The sequence below is a fragment of the Sus scrofa genome, chromosome 1 (assembly GCF_000003025.6).
Source record: "Sus scrofa isolate TJ Tabasco breed Duroc chromosome 1, Sscrofa11.1, whole genome shotgun sequence".
In the NCBI taxonomy this organism is placed as follows: domain Eukaryota; kingdom Metazoa; phylum Chordata; class Mammalia; order Artiodactyla; family Suidae; genus Sus; species Sus scrofa.
Window position 1 is genome coordinate 14,844,397 of NC_010443.5, and position 22,017 is coordinate 14,866,413.

The following is a 22,017-nucleotide window of genomic DNA, read 5'->3' on the forward strand; positions in this document are numbered from 1 at the left end:
ATCACAGTATGCTTTGATACTGATGCCTCTGGTGTCCTCCGCATGTCCCTCGTGGACAGGAGGAGCGAGAGAAGGCAGCCGTGGTCGCATTGGTGGTGGTGGCATGAGCAGGAAACGTGCGGTGCGTGTGGTCCAGAGGAGGAGATGTACAAAGACAGGCATGTCTTTCAAGAATTGAGTAATTCAACATCGAAGTCCCAGCTGAAGATGAGAAATGTCACAACAGGATCGGTAAGGAACATAGAAGTGCAGTGAGGTAGGTAATCACCTAGCGGGACAGGGATCACAGCACCAGACAGGAAGGGGAAGCAGAGAATGTGCCGCTGCGTCTTCGCTCTGCTCGAGCAGAGGGAGCGCACAGCCTGGGGGGCCCCGTGGGGCTCGCTGGAGTCAGTGAGTGGAGAGGCTTCCTCAGTGCAGAGTTGGCAAGTTGACTCTGCAGCCCAGGGAGCAGCTGGGCAGGGTTCGCTCAGTCCCCAAACTGGAAGCGTGCTGGAACAGGTCAGTTCCATGGCATCTTTTTTTAATTTTTTTTTTTTTTTTTTTTTTTTTTTTGCTTTTTAGGGCAGCACCCAAGGCATATGGAGGTTCCCAGGCTAGGGGTTGAATAACAGCTACAGCTGCCAGCCTACACCACAGCCACGACAACGCAGGATCCAAGCCACATCTTCGACCTGCACCACAGCTCAGGGCAACACCAGATCCTTAACCCATTGAGGGACGGGATCCAACCGCAACCTCAAGGTTCCTAGTCAGCTTCATTCCCACTGCGCCACGACAGGAATTCCTTTTTTTTTTTTTTTTAATCTTATGTGCACTATATGCACTAGGGTACTGCTGACTTCTGAATACTTAACTTCATACATGGGAGAATGCATGCTTTGCACTCAATCAGTACAGCAAACAAGTGGAAAATCCGGTAGTGTCCTGAAGAACAAAAATAAAGGTCTAGGAGTTTCTGTCGTGGCTCAGCGGGTTGAGAACCCGACTAGCATCCATGAGGATGTGAGTTCCATCCCGGCCCTCACTCAGTGGGTTAAGGATCCAGCATTGCCATGAGCTGTGGTGTGGGTCGCAGATGCGGCTCGGATCCTGCGTTGCCGTGGCTGTGGCTGTGGCATAGGCCAGCAGCTGTAGCTACAATTCAACCCCTAGCCTGGGAACTTCCATGTGCTGTGGGTACAGCCCTAAAAAGGAACAACAAAAGTCTGTAAATTGGTATGGCAGTTCACTCGCTTCGTCGTCGGGGTCCTTATGATCCGATGACGTGCCAGTTGGGTTCTGGGGGAGGGCCCTCTGGACAGCGGGGAGAGCTCTCCCGCCCCTCTGGGGTCTCTACCTCTTCCTATAAAGCCATTAACGTAGACCTTGTCCGAACCTGATCACCTCCCAGAGGCCTCATCTCCAGATATCATCACACGGGCTTAGGGCTCCAGCATTGAATTTGGGGAAGACACAGTCAATCCATAGTACCAGCAGTCCCTGGAAATCCACTGTAATTGCTTTTTAGAGGCTAAAATTCAGGTTTCATTTCACTTATCTTTGTAGGCGTTCCCTGGTGGTTAAGGATGCCGTTGTCACTGCAGCAGCTGGGTTCTCTATTGGGGTGCGGGTTGGATCCCCAGCCGGGAACTTCCACGTGCCTGCAGGTGTGGCCATGGGAGGGGTGGATTGTAAATTACATATTTCTACCTCTTCCTTATTGGATTCTGTTAGGAACTGGGGCAAGGTAGCTAAAAGTAGAAGTAGCAGGTATTAGGGAAAAAGAGACTTGTGTGAAATCGGAGCTGTGCTCATGAGATTCCCCTCCCCTTCCTTAAACCCGGGGGTGGAGGGGGAGGTGGCCTGGAGGTCCAGGAGGTCCACCAGGCCCGGAGGGTGAGCTGCGGACCCCGTGACTTCTAGCAGGTAAACGCTCCTGTGCATGATCGCCACGGGGCCTTGAGTTTTAGGGGACAGATTTGGACGTTTTTGTTTCTGAAAACGTATTCTGTAAGAAAGGTTTTTGCTCCTGGGAATTTCTTTGGCACCTGACAGATTTCGTGGAGCACCGCTCAGCTGCTCATGCTCCGTTGCAGCTGTCCGGGTAGCACAGGTGCCCCGTTCTCTTTCCCACAGTGGGTTACTTGGCTCCATCCAGTCTTTACAACTAATTGTTCTTCAATTTCATTCCCCCACGTCACTCTGAGACATCCCTTCGGTAGTAAATCTTCCACGTGAGTTACAAAGCATACCTCCCCAAGTTCCCAATCTGCATTTCTCAGAGCATCCCTTTTTTTTTTTTTTTAAACTGTGCCTCAGAGTTATTTTCTTAGCATCCCAAAGGCAGTTAAGACTAGTTGGATTGTGTGAAGACTGTCTAGAAGGAGTTAGAAGAATTTAACCTCGCAGGAGTTCCTTGGTGGCTCAGCGGGTTAAGGATTAGGCATTGTCACTGCAGTGGTACAGGTTCAGTCCCTTGTGGGGGAACTTCCACATCCTGTAGGCCCAGCCAAAAAAACCACAATGCAGGCACTACAGATAGCACAAAAAACGAGAACTGGAGTTCCTGTAGTGGCTCAGTGGTAATGAACCTGACTAGTATCCATGAGGATACGGGTTCAATCCCTGGCCTCAGTGGGTAAAGAATCTGGCATTGCTGTGGCTGTGGTGTAGGCCAGCAGCTGCAGCTCCAATTCGACCCCTAGCCTGGGAACTTTCATGTGCTTCAGGAGTGGCCCTAAAAAGCAAAAAAAAAGAGAAAAATTGGAAGACTGAACAAAGGACTCTCTCACCTGCGGAAGAAATGTCCGACATTCTCATGCGGCATATTTGTTTATTTTGCAGCTGCAGCAAATTACCACAGCTGACTTAACCCAAATATAGTGTTTTACAGTTCTGGGGGTCAGAAGTCTGGCATGGGAGTCATCGAGCCCAACTCAAGGCGCTGGCAGGCGCCCTTCCTTTCCAGAGGCTCTGGGTGGGATCCGTTTCCTTGGCTGCTCCAGCCCTGAGAGGACGCCCACTCCCCTTGGCTCAGAGCCCCTTCCTCCCTCTGGCATTGCATCACTCTGAGCGCTCCTGCCTGCGACTCCCACGTTTAAGGCCCCTTGTGATGGCGCTGGACCCACCCAGATCATCTGGGATTTCCTCCTTAAGATAATCGGTTCCCTAACAACCTCAGTTCCTGTGCAATCTTACTTCTCCTTTGCCACGTGACAGTTACGGGGCCCAGGGACTAGGATGCGAATATCTTGGGGGGATCGGTCTTCGGCCACGTCTGGTCCACGGTACCTCTCACACGGGGTCCTAGCTTAGCTTTTATAAGCTCACGTGCAAGGTTTCCGCTGTCTCTGCTGCCTCCCTGCGGTGTCCTCTGCTTGCCGTCGTCTCGCGTTGCTCCCCACCTGTCCTTCCCGGCACCTGCCTCTTGAGAGCCTACCTCACATTCAGCACATCAGTGACACTGTCCCTGTGTTCTTCTGCCCCATCATCCGTGTGCATGAAACACACATGACTCTGTAGCTAAAGGGGAGAGGAAGCACCTGTTAATTGAGGCGCTCTGGTTCACACTTGACCTTCAGGCAGTTGCAATGATCTTATTTATCCTCACGGGACTGAGAGGAACAAGGAATGTCTGCCGCACAGACGCAGACCCTCAGCATCTTCTGTGCCCTTTGGCCACATCCTTCCCTTCACGGTGGCATTCTCTGAGATGGGGAGGGCATGGTGAGGGAGGAGGGGGGGTACCCAGGCATACAGTACCCTCTGCCTTGGCGGCTTCACACTGGGCAGTGTGCCCACGCCTCAACCAGCCTTGGCATCTGGACTGTACTGACCCCTCTCCCCTCGGGCTTTTTGGGGGCAGTGGGGGGGGTGGGGGGGGCTCTGTGCCACAGGAGCATTGATACTATGATTGGCAGCGTCACATGGTTGGAGGAGACAGTAGAAGAGTAACTCCCCAAAAGAAAGGAGGCAGGAGGGAAAGGGGCCGGGCAGGGAGCAGATGGCTGGGAGGCAGAATAAAGTGAGTTCTGATCTAGGGAGACGGCAGTGTTGAGGGAGCGCTGAAGAGGGAGCAGGAAGGTTTCGAGAAGACCTTGCCTTCAGGGTTGAAGAGGATGCCACCAATGAAAGTGTGATCAGACTGAATGATCCAGCGTTGTTTTCTGTTCTTGTGAAGGCACTGGTAAGATGGTGTCAGCAGGGAAGTGACATGATCCATCCTGTATAGGCTGAGAACTCTGGTACCAGTGGGCAGGGCGGGGAGGGAAGGAAACCCCACCCCCATCACGACTACCAAAAGAAGCCAAACAGACTTCGATTTTGTTAAGAGGTAACAAATAGTTGACGGGCGTTCTGTGGTGCAGTGGTTAAGGATCTGGTGGAGTCATTGCGGCAGCTCAGATCATTCCAGGAATTTCCACATGCCACAGGCACAGCTAGAAACAAAGAAACAGAAGAGTTGATGAAGGCCTACCAGGTACGCTAAGAAATGGGAAGGAGAGAATGGATCCAAGACTCCTTACGGCAAGGATAAGCAAAGTTTTCTGTGCTGGGTGACCGAGCAGACAGTGTGACCTGATTTGAGCTGAAGACCCAAGAAGAGGGATAGCGTCGAACAGGCTGCCAGCTGTAGTTTGAGAAATGCTCGTTTTAAGATGCTTGTAGAAACCAAGGTGTTCTGTAGGCAGCTCAAAATTCAGGCAGAGGAGAAATCTAGACTAAGCATTTATATTTGCGACTTAGCAAAAAATAGTGGTTTAAATCAATCTTTCCCAACATATACACTGGCACATGAGATGAACTTAGGTAACACGTGGACCCTGAAGTAACATGTAGCCTTTGAAGCAGTAACTGTCGAGGAGCGATGTTCAGTGTCGAGACATGCTTCTTAGTTGGGCTTCAGTGGCTCCTGACCAGCCCTCTGTTGTGTAATCTCGCACTTTCACAGGCATCAAGCTCAGCTTTGCATAACCAACACCTTTTCACATCACACGGGTTTCCATTTTGGCACTGATGGCTTCCTTCTAAAGTAAACATTTCCAAGTAACGTCTTTGAATTTAACTGCAGTTGGCACATGTGTGCCACAGCAGTGATGGTGGGATGGACGTGACCCAGGAAGCGTCTGTGATAGTGGACAGGACCAAGCAGGCAGAGTGCAGAGCTTGGGGACAGAAGGGACGGATCACCACTCTGAGAATGTCAGCTACAGACCGGGGAGGTCGACAAGGCTCAGGAAAAGAATGAGGGTCGGAGGCAGAACTTAGGGAGAAAAAGCCACAGGAAGTGTGCATTTCAAGGTTGTGTCAAATGCTTGAATTAACTGAGATTTTAGAATCTAACCAAGAAAAAGTGCTAGATTTACTGATGAGGAGTCACCTGGAAGTTTCAGGGGAGTTCTGGTAATATCTGCAATTTCTAAAGGCTAAGGATGGAGTTCCGGGTCGAATTGCAGCTTGGCATTGCCATGAGCTGCGGTATAGGTCACAGATACGGCTCCGATACCATGTTGCTATGGCTGTGGTGTGGGCCAGCAGCCACAGCTCGGATTTGACCCCTAGCCTGAGAATCTTCATATGCCATAGGCACTGCCCTAAAAAGCAATAAGGAAGGAAGGAAGAAAGGCAGGCAGGCTAAGGAGAAGTTGGGTGCTAAGGAAATGGAGGATTGCGGGTTCAATCCCTGGCCTTACTCAGTGGATTAAGGATCTAAGCATTGCTGTGAGCGCTGGTGTAAGTCAAAGATGAAGCTCAGATTTGGCTGAGAGGTAGGCCGGCAGCTACAGCCCCAATCTGACCCCTGGGCTGGAAACTCACCTGCAGGTGCAGCGCTAAAAAAAGGAAAGAGGCACTATTCTGAGCATTTCTATGAGTCAGAAACTACAAGGTGTCCATAAAGTCTGGAAACATGGGTGAATACAGGTTATCAGTGTGGTTCCATGTGTTTGCTCGTGTTAGTAGGGCAGGGCAATGCTCTTTGCAAAATCAAATCACACTACTTCAGTCAGTCCCCAAACGTGTGTCTGATTTGTCTCCAGTTTCCACTGACCTTAAGTTAAGGGGAGTCCAGAAACTATTTTAAGAGAGAGATACAGAGATTAAGGACATATATCTTGCTATTGGTCATAGTCAAGTCTTAAATTCAAAGATTCTGTTATCTATGAACCCCATCAACCAGCTTGTGGGGCGCCAGAAGGCAGAACCTCTGCAGTCAAGCAGTGCCATCTAGTGGTGAGTGTGCAGCAGGCCAAGTTTTGTGTTCAGGATTTTCCACAATGAAACAGCTTCTGAAGTTTTGTTTTTGTCATCTCAAGGCCATGTTAAAAGAATCGTATTTCAAGTTTGTTTTTATTAACTACTGAAAATCCAAGGGCAGCAATGAAAAACTAGGGCTCAAAAACTTTATTTTTAGATCTTCCATCAAAATCTTATGAATATAAGAGCTTTGGTATGCAAAGTATTTCTTGCAGTCAAATCTGTGCATTCAAAATGTCTCTAGATGGATTCGCAGGAATGAGGCAGGTAACAGAGGGAGGTTGCCTTTGGGGGAGAGGGCGGAGGAGCAAGAATCGAAGGGATGATTTTTCATTGTTATACCTGTTTCAAACTTAGAATTTTGAAGTGTGTTATTTTATTAAGTGATTTGTTTAAATATACAGGATACTCTGTTTCTAATGCAGGTCATGAATGAAAAGCTTCAGCATTGCATGGAGCTAACAGATCTGATGCGGAATCACCTGACGGAGAAGAGGACTCTCCGTCTAGAATGGATGATTGTCATCCTTATCACCATAGAGGTGGGTAACTTTCGTGAAAATAACTTGGCGGAAAAGAGCATGACTTTGTCCTAAATACTAAGTCTCTTTGGAAGTGAAGCAAGCTTCAAGTGACTGCTGCAGTATTTTGTAATTGCATTCTAGATGATTATTGGAAAAGTTCCACGTTTTTAAAAGATGGCATTTCAAGAAAGTTGTAGCTGTGAATATATAACATAGAAGCCCAAAACCAAGCACCTGTGCTCAGATCTGCAGTTTGCCCTGTGAGATAGGTTTTGGTTTCTTTTCTTTTTAGGGCCACACCCTGGGTATATGTAAGTTCCCTGGCTAGGGGCTGAATTGGAGCTGGAGCTTCAGCTGCTGGCCTAAACCACACCCAGAGCAATGCAGATCCAAGCCACATCTGCGATGCTGCTCTCAGCAACACCAGATTCTTAACCCACTGAGCAAGGCCAGGGTTCGAACCTGCATCCTCAGGGATACTAATCCAGTTCATAACCCCCTGAGCCACAACAGGAATTCCTGCCCTGTAAGATGGACAAATAGTTACTCATACTTCAGCATTTTTCACTAATCATAATCTTGGAAAAGTCATTTTAGTTTCTACCAATGATTTGCCATGGAAGTAATAAGCCCACTTTTTATTTGTAAGGTAATGTTTGAGCTGGGACGAGTATTTTTTGTGATTAAGTGATGACCGAAGGCGAAGTGTCATTGCAAGAGATACTCAAGTTCTACAATCAAAAATAAATGTGCATCTGTTGAGAGATCTTTTAATAGGTATTTAATTTTTTAAATCAAGAACTTGTTAGTGATCTTTTTCAGTTCCTAAATGTACTGCTGCTTGAATAAAAATTATGAAGAACTTGGCATTTAGGTCTACACTTTTTTTTTTTTTTTTTTGTCTTTTTTGTTGTTGTTGTTGCTATTTCTTGGGCCGCTCCCGCGGCATATGGAGGTTCCCAGGCTAGGGGTCAAATCGGAGCTGTAGCCACCAGCCTACGCCAGAGCCACAGCAACGCAGGATCCGAGCCGCGTCTGCAACCTACACCACAGCTCACGGCAACGCCGGATCGTTAACCCACTGAGCAAGGGCAGGGACCGAACCCGCAACCTCATGGTTCCTAGTCGGATTCATTAACCACTGCGCCACGACGGGAACTCCAAGGTCTACACTTTTTTTTGGCTTTTAAAAGGATCATACCTGCAGCATATGGAAGTTCCCAGACTAGGGATCAAGGGCTGTAGCTGCTGGCCTGCACCACAGACACAGCCACGCCAGATCCGAGTTGCATCTGTGATGCAGCCCTCAGCAACGCCAGATAACCCACTGAGCAAGGCCAGGGATCACACCAGCATCCTCATGGCACTAGTTGGGTTCTTAACCCTCTGAGCCACAACAGGAACTCCCACAACACTGACATTTTCAAAGGACAATGTTAATTTTGTATTTTAAAGAACTTTAGATAATCTTAGCATGTGGGAAATTGAGACAGAGACACTTACTACATCTGGACGGCTTAGATTTCGGACACTACTCCTAACCTGTTCCCAGGCAATCTCAATCTTGGCCCTAAGAGAACCATACAACTCCAAAGTGTTAAATACATGTAAAATAAGATAATGGCGAAAATGAACTTTTGTGTACCTACTTTAGATGGCATGATTTGAACCTGATGGCTCACTGGCACCTTTATTAACCAATATTTTTTCCATTGTTTTGTTTTTTAAGATTACTGTTCATTGATTAATTCATTGGCACTGCCCCAGTGACAGGGATCCTTCACCTGCTTCTCCCAACTCCTTTCCATCCTTTCACTACCAAGTTATTCAAAATAGTCTTCACATAATATAATTATATATATTTGTATTATATATACAAATATACTTCACAGAGGCACTTTTTTTAGTTTCTCATTCTTTAGAGAAATTACAAAACACTAACTACAAAGACTTTAATAGGCTTACCATCTTTTTTAATGGTTTTTTTTCTCCATTATATCTGGTTTACAGGCTTACCATCTTGAATTATTTTTTAAAAAGTCCTTTTTATTGTTGCCTTTTTATGCATAATCCCTACCACAAGGAATTTAAATGCTCTACTTTCTCATGCATTATATGCATATCCAGAGTATTACTGTTCTGAATTGGGACAGTTTACAGCCTAACCGCTACACAGTATTCAGCCAACCTAACACACTTCATCTACACCCTCACTGATGACACTCATTTATTTCTGGAGCAGTGTGATGGTACACATCCTGACGTCGTGAAGGGCACTGTAGTTCTTCCAGGACCAGTCTTCTATCCCAGGTCCCTATACCAGGGTACCTGAGGATTTTCCAAGAGCATGTGGGCATGGATAGTTCGAGAACTGCTTTCTAGCTCAAGTTCCACAAGCACCTTCATAAAATTGCTCTGCCTGTACACACACCTCTAAGCAGCATATCAAGCCTGTTCTTTCCCATTTTCCTCTCTCACAATGTACAGAAGGCATCGCACCCATCTTCAATCTTAGTTTGGTCCACTCTATTTTAAAACCTTTGAATATATTTAACCTGTATTTTTAAATCTTTAGAAAACCAAACAAGGACAATCTGAAATACTGGTTGGAAGTTCCTGTTGTGGCTCATCAGTAACGAGCCTGACTAGTTCTCCATGAGGACGCGGGTTCGATCCCTGGCCTCGCTTAGTGGGTAAAGGATCCAGCATTGCCATGAGTTGTGTAGGTCACAGCATGGCTCGGGATCCCAGGTTGCTGTGGCTGTGGTGTAGGTTGGCAGATGTAGCTCAGAACTGACCCCTAGGAACTTCCATATGCTGCAGGTATGGCCCTAAAAAGCAAAAAAGAAAGAAAAGAAATATTGGTTAATGAAATCTCTTTAATGGAAACCATGTTATCCCCACCTATTAAGAAGGGGCTCTCCCAATAAAATGTTACTCCAAGTATCAATGTGTACAATCCACACAGTTGTTTGAATCAACTGTATCATTATAAAATTTCCGTTAACAACAAAAAGAACACACATACTGCTTTAGGGTCATGGCAAATTAAAATTTAATATTTCAATATATATACAGCTATGTTACAAAGACCAAAAGGATAAGACCTTCAATCATAAAAATTTGTAAGGATAACATTTTGTAGGGGAAGTGTGACACACAGAGTTTTCAAGGAGAAAAGGGAACATTACACTTCATTTACTTACATTTAAATGGATCATAGTGGAACCTCAACTCATTATAGTATTACATTCTACTAAGAGGTGAATATTAAAGGTAGATAAAATAGCTTTAAAATATGAACACATATCAGAAATTACACTTTTCTCAAGTATTTGAATTTATGATAAAAGCTTCAATTCAAATTACAGAAAAAGAGCTGGTTTGTTTTCACGGCGCCCACAGCATGCAAAAGTCCAGGGCCAGAGACTGAACCTGACAGCAGTGACAACACTGATCCTTAATCCACTGAGCCACCAGGGAACTCCCAGAAAAGAATTTTTTATACTAAATTAGGTATAATACAAGCAAAACAGTTTTTCAAAATCACCACTTCTCTAAGAACAAAGTGACCAAAACATTATACCAGAATACTGAGAGCTTACATAGTTAATTACAGGAGTCCCAGCTATGATGTAGTGTGTTAAAAATCTGACTGCAGCAGCTCAGGTCACTGTAGAGGAATGGGTTGGATCCCCAGCTCAGCACAGTAGATTAAGGATCTGGTGTTGCTGCCACTGTGGCTCAGTGGTAACAAACCCTACTAAAATCCATAAGGATGTGGGTTTGATTCCTAGCCCCACTCAGTGGGTTGAGAACCTGGCAATGCTGTGAGCTGTGGTGTAGGCTGACAGCTGCAGCTCTGATTCGACCCCTAAGCCTGAGAACTTCCGTATGGTACAGGTGTGGCCCTATAAAAAATAAAATAAAATGAATGGACTCTTAGTGTAAGCCCCCAAAGGCCTTTTTAATTAATTTATTTTTTTATTAAAGTGTAGTTGATTTACAACAAAAAGGCCTTTTTTTTTGCTTCTTAGGGCCACACCCATGGCACACAGAAGTTCCCAGGCTAGGGGTCTAATCTGAGCTACAGCTGCCAGCCTATGCCAGAGCCACAGCAATGCGAGACCCAAGCCCTATCTACAACCTACCCCACAGCTCATGACACCAAATCTTCAACCCACCGAGTGAGGCCAGGGGTCGAACCCGAAACCTCATGATTCCTAGTTGGATTCATTTCCGCTGTGCCACGACAGGAACCCCCAAAAGGCCTTTTAAACTCTACCCAGTTTACACATACCAGGCAGTGTTATTTTTGACAAAATGTAATCACATTCACTTATTTTTAATTGTCTTTCTACCACTTAGAGCAGTTTTTTCCAAATGATGGTCCTCAGAGCAACAGCGTCAGCAGGTTACCTGGGTGACCAGTTAGTGGTGAGTCCTGTGTGCCACAACTAGAACCTCTGAGCTGCAGCTGAGAAATGGTTTTCACAGCTCTCCCCGAAGTCCTTCCCCTCACTAAACTCTGGGAGCCACCAAGTTAGAGCCTACTTACTGGCTTGTATTCAGGTTTATAGATACAGATTTTAAGTAACTCATTAGCACCTCCATTTAATGTACTAAGTACTGAATCCCAGGTGACTCAATTCTTTCTCCAACCCCATCTCCTCATCCTTTCCTCTCCCGCCTTTACAAAGTGCGTGTGTCACATGTGTTGGGAGAAGATGATAAGGATGAGAAGTAGAGAAATTTTTACAAATACCTCCAATCCAAATCCTTTTTTTTTTTTTTTTTTTTTTAGGGCTCTCTCCACTGCTTCAGAATTGCCATTTTAAGAATTAAGGTCCAAATTCCCATTCCTTGAGGGAGCTTCACTCACAGAGGGTTAACAAATAGACTATATTTTCACTCCTGCACAATTTGAAAAAAAACGTAGATTTAAATATTTCTTTTAAAACAAACAAAATGTTTCTACATCCCCAAAATTTGTAATAGGCTGGAAAGCACTGAGGACTAAAAACCTACTCACAGAAGCAATCATTTTTTCATGCAATTCAGCAAGTACTCATCCATAGAATGTGCTCTTCCAGGCTCCAAGATACAGCGACATTAAAGGCCTCTCTACCTCCGTGAAGTTTACAGTCTACTGAGGACGGCAGCTAACGGCTTATAAGTAATCTGCTTATAGAGATGTCCTATAAAGAAATCTATAGAAGAGATGGCATGAAAAAAAAATCAGAACGGGGAACCCAGTAGCTAATTCAACAAAAACTTAAAATTTACCTCAGATTTAGATAGTATTATCTGAACTGCAAAACTCAAGAGATTGTAAGTATAAACTTGACTTAATTGAGCTCCTACACATGAAACTTGCAAATTTGCTTACCACAATTTTTTACAATATTGCTAACAAAAAAATACAGACTAGAGTGCTTCTTAAACTCATTCAAATGAAGACTTAAAGAGGGCAACAAACCAGTAACAAATACTTGGCTGATAATTCACTCTTAATACCTGATGAACTGGAATCCTCAAGTTTTCTTCATTATGCTCTTTTATATCCTATATTTCCTGGAGCAGCCAGGCTTTCAGAGTTAACCTGGAGAAGTCCTGGGCAAAGCGGCCAGCTGTTATCCTATCTTCAGACTACATTTTAGAAATTAATAATGTTGAAACAGCCACCTTTTTCAAATCAGGACCCTGCTGCAACTCTACAGATGTTTAATAAAAACTAAAACCAGGAACCTCCCCTACCAATGGTCAACCATCTCCACAAAGAAAAACAAGTTGATATATACACATATTAACTGGGGGAAGTAGTTTTCCCCTATAAATTTCATCAGTTATTTCACTTTCACACAAAAAAACCGTGAGTCAACCACAATTCTGTAAGCAAAAATTTGGACCACCATTTATTGTGAGAAATAGTGTTTCAAAATTAATGTCTTTATTTTATTTATTTATTTATTTTTTTTTTGCTATTTCTTGGGCCGCTCCCGCGGCATATGGAGGTTCCCAGGCTAGGGGTCTAATCGGAGCTGTAGCCACCGGCCTACTCCAGAGCCACAGCAACGCGGGATCCGAGCCGCGTCTGCAACCCACACCACAGCTCATGGCAACGCCGGATTCTTAACCCACTGAGCGAGGCCAGGGATCGAACCCACAACCTCTTGGTTCCTAGTCGGATTCGTCAACCACTGTGCCACGACGGGAACTCCTCAAAATTAATGTCTTTAAAAATGAGTTGTGCTATTTACTGATACAACATTTTATTTATTTATTTATTTGGTCTTTTTGGCATTTCTTGGGCCGCTCCCGCAGCATATGGAGGTTCCAGGCTAGGGGTCCAATCGGAGCTGTAGCCACCAGCCTATGCCAGAGCCACTGCAACTCGGGATCCGAGCCACGTCTGCAACCTACAACACAGCTCACGGCAACGCCGGATCTGTAACCCACTGAGCAAGGCAGGGACTGAACCCGCAACCTCATGGTTCCTAGTCGGATTCGTTAACCACTGCGCCACGACGGGAACTCCTTGATACAACGTTTTATGACTCTTTCACGCAACTTGGCTGACCAGTCTCAAAAGACTACATGTTACATGATTTCACTTACATAACATTCTAGAAAAGACAGCAAGTGAAGCACTCAGTAGCTGCCAGCGAAGAGTGGGAGGAGGTAAGTAAAGGACAGCTTGAGGAAGTCTTCTGCAGTGACAGAGCTGTCCTATATCCCGTTGTGGTTACATAAATATACACCTATATTCAAGTTCACAGACCTGTACACACAAAAAAGTTAATTTTGGAGTTCCCGTCAAGGCTCAGTGGTAGTGAACCCGACCAGTATCTATGAGGATGCGGCTTCAGTCCCTGGCCTCAATCAGTGGGTTAAGGATCCAGCATTGCTGTAAGCTGTAGTGTAGGCGGACGGCTACAGCTCCAATTGGACCCCTAGCCTGGGAACTTCTATATACCTTGGGTGCAGACCTAAAAAGACAAAAAAAATAAAGTTAATGTTACTGTAAGATAACCCTAAAAACTTCTTTAAATTAGTGATTATTTTTTAAATATATTAATGATCCTATCACTTGCTATAGTACTGCGCTAAGGCCCCTTACACTTTTTTTCTTTTTTTGGCCATACCTGCGGCATATGGAAGTTCCCAGGCTAGGAGTTGCATGAGAGTTGCAGCTGCCAGCCTACACCACAGACACAGCAATGCGGGATCTGAGCCGTGTCTGCAACCTACACCCAGCTTGCGGCAACACTGGATCCTTAACCTACTGAGCAAGGCTAGGAATCAAACCTGCATGCTCAGAGACAGCGTCTGGTTCTTAACCCACTGAGCCAAAAGAGGAACTCTCCACTTTTTAAATACACAACCCTGTGAGATAAATATCATCCCTGTTTGAATAAAACAAAACACAGGCTCAGAGGTTAATTAACATGCCCAAAACCTACTGGCCCACAAGAACATGATTCCAAAGGAAATTTGCCTCCAAAGCCTATTTATTTTTAAAATTTAGTAGTTGATTTACAATGTTCAATTCCTGCTCTAGAGCAAAGTGACCCAGTCATACATATATACATATATATATGTATTATTTTTCATACTATGCTCCATCATGTTCTAACTTAAGAGATTGACATAGGTTCCTGTACTTGTATACAGCAGGACCCCACTGCTTATCCATTCCAAATGTAATAGTTTGCATCTACCAACCCCAAACTCCCCATCCATCCCACGGCCCTCCCCCTCCCCAAGGCTTTTTTTTTTTTTTTTTTGCTTTTTAGGGCCCCACTAAGGGTGGGAGTTGAAGCTGCCAGCCTACACCATAGCAACACCAAATCTGAGCCTCATTTCCAACCTATACCACAGTTCAGGGCAACAGCAGATCCTTTACCCACTGAGGGAGGCCAAGGAGCGAATCCACATCCTCATGGGTACTGGTCAGGTTCATTACTGCTGAGCCACAATAGGAACTTAACGAAGGCTGTATTTTTAACCACTGTAATATCCTAGGCTCTTTCCCGTCTATTCATACATGCCAACCAATGTCTTTCCCAGTGTCAGAAAGCTATTAAGTTTACTCACTCTATTCCTAATGTAACACTGCAGATAACATGAAAATGTGCAGATGAACAAAATATGACTCTGGAGCAGCACTGTGAACAGAACCTTCTGTGACGACAGAAATGTTCAGTAATATCTGTGCTGTCCAGTACGGTGGCCTCTGACCCCACGAGGCTACTGAAGCACAATGTGGTCAGTGTGACGTGAACTTAGGCACATGTGGCTAGACACCATCGAACAGGACAGCACAGCTCTAGAGAAATAACAAGAAAGTGCATGCCACAGAAAGAAGCAACTTAGCAACCATGATGGCAACTTGCCAACAGTAAAACAACTCAAGGTAGACATATATAGTCAAGGAGTAAAACTGAAAAAGGCTCCATCTCAAACATGTCCTAAGACCATGTCTTATCTTTCAAACATCCACAACAGCCTTCAAAATTCAGATTCACCACCAGCTGCATTATACCACCACCGCCCTGCACGTGTGTACTGCAGACCAAATTGGGTATTAAGTGTATATTGTGTTCCCCACTGGACTGTGAGCATCTGAAGAACAGATAGGTATTAACATCTCCACCACCTGCAACTATATCCCAAGGTTTTCTACACTATTTCGTCATTCAGTTTTAATGGGAGATAGTATTCAATTCTGTAAGCGTCTGAGTACCAGCAGTATGTATGAAAGGAAGTCCTTGTAAGGATCTTAGAGTGGGATGGGGGATACATTATACAGGTAGACAAATAAATAGCAAAGGAAGGAGGGTAACTACCTAAGTACGTAAACCTAGTGCTTCAGGGCAGAATGGAACTGTCAGGTGTCCTAGTGGTAAGAGAAACTGGAACGCAGTCTAAGAAATAAGCAGCCATTATTCAATTTTGTAAAACATGTAAGATGGTAAAGTGTGCCCCCACCTACTACTCCGCAAAGCCTAATGGATTTAAAAGGAAGGAAGGAAGAGAAACATCACAGCAGGGCACAGAAATTTATCCTGACTTCACTCACATCACCAGCGTCAGACTCACCCTGCTCCCTGTACCAGTAGGCCAAAGCTAGTCTTAGAACAAAGGCTTCTAGATCCAAAGTTTCCACGAAAATCTCACAGCAAAAAACATGGTAGTTTTCCGTACACTCAAACCCTGATTATCTTTTAGTTATCTACTTTTAGGTCTTGGAAACGTTAACACAGTCCAATCTTACAGTCAGTGTAAGAGGCAGCACATGGAGCTAAGAGTAGTTTAAATTCATTTAAAAGAAGTTCCCAGAGTTCCCGTCGTGGTGCAGTGGTTAACGAATCCAACTAGGAACCATGAGGTTGCAGGTTCAATCCCTGGCCTTGCTCAGTGGGTTACAGATCCGGCATTGCCGTGAGCTGTGTTGTAGGTTGCAGACACATCTCGGATCCCGAGTTGCTGTGGCTCTGGAGTAGGCCAGCAGCTACAGCTCCAATTAGACCCCTAGCCTGGGAACCTCCATATGCCGCGAGAGCGGCCCTAGAAATGGCAAAAAGACAAAAAATAATAATAATTTTAAAAACATTCATTTCATAAGCACATTTTCTGTTTCCTTTAAAAATCATTTGGGGGCAGGGGTACTGTATGAGGAGGCTGCAAATTCATAAGACATCAAGCATCATCCAGAGGCCAAAAAATAGAAAGTATAACTACTATCATGTAGCAGGTTGCACACTGGAAGACTAACAAAAGTCCAACACTCTAACTTTAGAAAAGATTGGGGTAAAAAATCACCAGCCAATTTTCTCATCTCTATCAGCACACAGATTATTCATGACAAAAACAAGAGAAAATCTGCTTAGTTTTCCTAAACTGAATGGGCTTGTGTAGTTTAACTTTTTTATATGCCTGTTTTCTCATTTTAGATTGAGGAAGGAGACTAGATGCCCTCAGAGGAAAAATGTCATTAGCTGATATAATTACTTACAGATTGATTCAGCATGAATTCTGGTTCAATCCTAATTCATCCATGAACAGGAAATATAGGGCCATGGAAGTTATTAAAATGTCATAAATTCTTTGATTCTCCTCAAAACATGGAGCTTGATGCCTCTCCCCTTGGCTGTAGGTTCTGTGAACCCACAGCATGTGGCAGCAGCAGTGGGGTTTCCTCCTTGCTCCTGCTTGGGTCACTCACTCTAGGGGAAGCCAGCCACCAGGTGGTGAGGACACTCACGCAAGCCCAGTGGAGAACTGAGAACTGCTGAACGCTAACCTGCTGGAGTGTGGGCCCCAGAGAGCCTCCAACTCAGTAAACATCTTGACATAAAAAACACCTCATGACTGACCCAAAACGACCTAAGCTACTGCCAGGTTCCCTGACCCACAGCAATTCTGAGATATACTGAATGGTCACTGTTTTAATCCACTAAGTTTTGGGGTAATTTGTAACAGCAACTAATACTAAAAATGAATATACCAGTGTTTTTTAATCTGTGGACCCTAACCCATCTGTGATTTATAAAATCAATTTAAAGCTATTTTTTAAAAAATGAAGAAAAAAAAAAAAAAGAAAACCTAGTAAATCTTTGGAGTTCTCGCTGTGGCAGAATGGGTTAAGAATCTGATCATGGTGGCTCAGGTCACTGCGGAGGCTTGGGTTTGATTCCTGGCCCGGGTACAGTGGGTTAAAGGATCCAGCATTGCAGCAGCTGTGGCGAAGGCATCTTTGGCTCGGATTCAGTCCCTGGCCAGAAACTTCCATATGCCATGGGTGCAGCCATAAAATTTTTTTAAAAACCTAGCAAATAATAAAAAGTTACAAAAGATAGAGTATACAATTCAAAATAACATTACTACCTCAAAGTTTTTTCAACCTTACAAATATGTGTATACCAAGTAGCATTTAATAACACTTTTTTTTTTTTTTTTTTTTTTTTGTCTTTTTGCCTTTTCTAGGGCTGCTCCCTCGGCATATGGAGGTTCCCAGGCTAGGGGCCTAATTGGAGCTGTAGCCGACGGCCTACACCACAGCCACAGCAACGCGGGATCCGAGCCACGTCTGCGACCTATACCACAGTTCACGGCAACGCCGGATCCTTTAACCCACTGAACAAGGCCAGGGACCAAACCTGCAACCTCATGGTTCCTAGTCGGATTCGTTAACCACTGAGCCACAACAGGAACTCCTAATAACATATATTTCTTAGAATCACAACCTAAAAGGTTTGAAACCTACCAGCCTACACTAATAGATTTAAAACAAAAAACTCCCGGAGTCCCCATTGTGGCTCAGCGGTCAATGAACCCAACTAGTACCCATAAGGAAACAGGTTCGATCCCTGGCCTCACTCAGAGGGTTAAGGATCCAGCATTGCAGTGAGCTGTGGCGTAGGTTGCAGACGCGGCTGGAATCCCATGTTGGTGTGGCTGTGGTGTAGGCCGGCAGCTGTAGCTGCAATTCAAACCCTAGCCTGGGAATCTCCATATGCTGCAGGTGCAACCCTGAAAAAAAAGTTCTCCTGTGGCACAGCAGGTTAAGGATCCTGCCTTGTCAATACAGAGGTGTGGTTCGCTCCCTGGCCCAGAAAATTCCAAAGGCCACAAGACAGGCTGAAGGGGGGAAAAAAAAATCCCTAAAAGGAATCCTTGAAGGAATATAATCTCAATAACAACCAACTATGCAATAAACATTTTCAATAAACTTTTAAGGAAAACAACAAAAGAGAAACACTCAAAAATACATTTTTCCTCTATGTTAAATATGGTTTTATGAAACACAGAAGGCATGGTATCTACCCTAGACTTAAAAACCTAGCATGATCTAGCATGTAAAAAAGCACATTCTGGGAGTTCCCGTTGTGGCGCAGTGGTTAACGAATCCGACTAGGAACCATGAGGTTGCGGGTTCGGTCCCTGCCCTTGCTCAGTGGGTTAACGATCCGGCGTTGCTGTGAGCTGTGGTGTAGGTTGCAGACGTGGCTCGGATCCTGCGTTGCTGTGGCTCTGGCGTAGGCTAGTGGCTACAGCTCCGATTAGACCCCTAGCCTGGGAACCTCCATATGCCTCAGGAGCGACCCAAAGAAATGTCAAAAAGACAAAAAAAAAAAAAAAAAAAAAAGCACATCCTTTTCCCAATCCAAGAGTTACAGGACATGTCATAGGACATCCTTCCAAAAGTTATGTAGTGAGTTCGATCCTTGGCTTCACTCAATGGGTTAAGGATCCGGCGGTGCCATGAGCTGCAGCGTAGATCACAGTTGTAGCTCGGATCCTGTGTTGCTGTTGCTGTGGCGTAGGCTCCGATTTGCCCCTAGTCTAGGATCCTCCACATGCCGTGGGTAAGGCCCTAAAAAGACAAAAAAAAAAAAAGTTATGTAGTGAAAAAGCTACTTTGGGATCTACCCATATGTATTACTTCCTCTTACTGTTACTTTCATCAACAATGTTAAAGGAAACTCCATCTTCAACCTGAGCACACACAAATTTTTGTCAGAATAAAAAAGTTACATACAATACTCTTAAATTGTTTTCTACCCACTGTCCAAGCCTCACTGAACTGTGCTCTTCAGAACATAAGCAAGTGCCTATTTTTCTGGTTGCACAAAACTTTCGGCAACACAAGACTCTATAGAATACTTATGTATAACGTGATGAATCTACTCAGATCATTCGCTCACACTGTGATTTTCTTTGAGGTAAAATGTGTGAAACTATTTTTGGAACCCTAATTTGCCAAATTTATTTTCAAACTGCAAACTGCAAATAAATCAGTATGGAAACACTAAACAGATGACTTTTTTTTTTATTACTTACCTCATAGGCTACTATCCCTCAGCAAGAACTGAGTTTTCTCCCCAACCTTTACATATTTGTCAGTTTCTACTTCAATCAGTTGTAGAAAGCAGATAAAATTTGTATAGCATTACTTATAATGCTAGTACTTGATAAGGGTGACTAAAAATCAAAATAATTGGCATACTTAGCAAAAACCAAGTACACACAATTAGGCCTTGAAAGAACTAGAAGCAAAGCAGTCCAGTTCTAAATTCAAGAGCAAGAGCTCTAGAAGACCTAGATGCTCCTGACAGCTTTCTTCTCTAATAAAGGTTCAGTTTCAAGAATAATCCTGGCTTTATTTCTACACAACTATATATAGAGTATGGTACTGGGAAACTTATTCATAAGAATAAGCATAATTACTTTGACTCAAGGCCAAATACTCAAGACACAGAGGCATGTTTCTGCCCAATGGCTTCATCTAAAACTTTAGCATTAGTTTGCCCAATTTTTCCTTTAGTTTCTCTTAAATCAGTTCACTCTCCATGTAAGTACTCATCAGACCATAAACTTAAAAGTTCAGAGTCAGAGTCTAAAAGAATTAGATCTCGAACTATGTCCCTCCAATCAAAATCATTTCAGTTTCCTAATGAAACAGATCTCAACTGCAGAGTCAATCCAAGGAACCTGGCCTGCCAGTCTGATGGCCAACTTTGTTTTAGTCATACCGCACCAGAAATACTTATACCGGGGTCGACATTTGGTTTTGCAAGGCAGGCATTTAACACTCAACAAGTCATTTATCTAGCTGATCAAAAAAGAAAGTTCAAGGCAGGTATGTACTAAATCTATTGGCTCTTAGACCACTAAAGTTACACGGCTGCTTATTTTGTTTTCAGACAAGAAGAAATTAGTCATCACTAGCCACAGGTACAAGCAGATTACCAAATCACACTCGATTTTTAGCAGTGACACTTCTGCATGTTAAACTGTCTTAAGATAGTAAGTTTCCCTTAAGTATTTTGTCAACTATGTGCCAGGGCACTGTGCTATGTAAACCAAAATGGGTTCCACATCAAATCAAGGCCCTTATAACCAAGACACCATGCTTTAAAAGCAGAGGAGCTGGGGAACTGCTGCCTTCATTTCTTTACAAATTAAGCCATATTCTTTTTTAAGTCTTCAAAACCCTAGATAAGTAAATCATTAAATGCAGTCTTCGAAGGGCTAAATCATACTTCTAAAGATATAAATTCTAGCAAAACGACAACAACGCAAAAGTAAACCTTAAAATGTTAAGAATGGCCTTCAAAGACGATTAAGCCCCATGCCTGCCATGTTACCAAAGTTTAGGACCTTCCTGTTAAAAGATTTCAGGACCTCTAAATTCAACAGAATGGCCAACGCTAGAATCCACTCTCTAAGAGTACCGCAGAGACCAAAACTTAAAAGGAATATAAATTGTTCATAAGTAACAAACATGCTTTGCAGACTTAGATTTTTTCTGGACCAAAGTTTCATAAGCTAAAATCCAACTACTGAAATATGCATCCATTCAAACCTAAAAGAAACGTCTTACATCACAACCAACTAGTCTTAAGGAGCACTTCTACCTTTCCATACAACACAAACAAGCATTTCTACTCCAGTAGACTGCTCAATTCCCACTGGTGATAAACAGGTATTAGCGATTTACAAGTATCGACCTGGTTCTCAGGTCCACTCCAATTCTGGACTTAAGGCTAAAACTTATGCTAACACGGGAAACAGAAATACAAAGGTGTAGGCCAAGAGATGTCAAGCAGAGGCTTGCAGAAGGACCCAAGCAGTAGTTCTCCACCCTTCTCCGAGCATCTCCAGGATAGTCCTACCTAAACATTTTATGTAAACATGGGACTTAGGACTCAAGCCTCCAGCCCCAATAGGTGGAGAGAAGTTTCCTCGCCTCGGCTGCACATGGTTTGCAGAAGTTTGGCTGGAGCAGACAGCGGAGCCTGGGTGGGAGCGGCAGTGTACTTAGTGCTGCAGGCGGCGGCGGCGGCGGCGGCGGCGGCGGCGGCAGAGCAGCAGGAGGCGGAGGCGGGCGGGGGGAGGGGAGGCGGCTGGGGGGGCGGAGGGGGCTCTTGCCGCCACAGCTCTCTCGCCGCCTCTCCCCCCGGCGGGAGCCGCTCTCAGCCTCTTTGCACTAGTCGCTCCGCTCTCTCGGTCATGTGACCTTAACGTAACCGGACAGGAAAAGCCCCGCCGCCGCCGCCGCCGCCGCGCCGGAGACACCGACCGCGGCGGCAGCAGCAGCAGCAGCAGCAGCAGCGAGAGGCAGAGGCGGCGGCGGCGGGGAGAGCACAGCCAAGGCTACCCAGCGGTGCCTCCTCCACACCCCCCGCCGCAGCAGCACCGACGACAGGTAAGCACGCACCGCCTCCGCCTCCCGGGGCCGGTGCCCACG

The 22,017-nt window shown here is 44.7% G+C and overlaps 2 protein-coding genes across 6 annotated transcripts in view; both read left to right on the forward strand.

Moving 5' to 3' along the window:
* RMND1 (required for meiotic nuclear division 1 homolog) overlaps positions 1-7,630 on the forward strand; it is a 56,395-nt gene extending 48,765 nt beyond the window's left edge. For all 4 annotated transcript variants that reach the window (XM_005659141.3, XM_001929215.4, XM_005659140.3 and 1 more), the window contains 2 exons: positions 6,663-6,779; positions 7,411-7,630. In XM_005659141.3, coding sequence (XP_005659198.1) covers positions 6,663-6,779; positions 7,411-7,452 — 159 coding nt within the window. In that variant the 3' untranslated portion in view covers positions 7,453-7,630. The remainder of the gene's footprint in view (positions 1-6,662; positions 6,780-7,410) is intronic.
* Positions 14,537-22,017, forward strand: part of ZBTB2 (zinc finger and BTB domain containing 2) — a 36,812-nt gene continuing 29,331 nt past the window's right edge. For both annotated transcript variants that reach the window (XM_021086767.1, XM_021086753.1), the window contains exon 1: positions 14,537-21,975. The gene's annotated coding sequence lies outside the window, so the exon portion shown is untranslated. The remainder of the gene's footprint in view (positions 21,976-22,017) is intronic.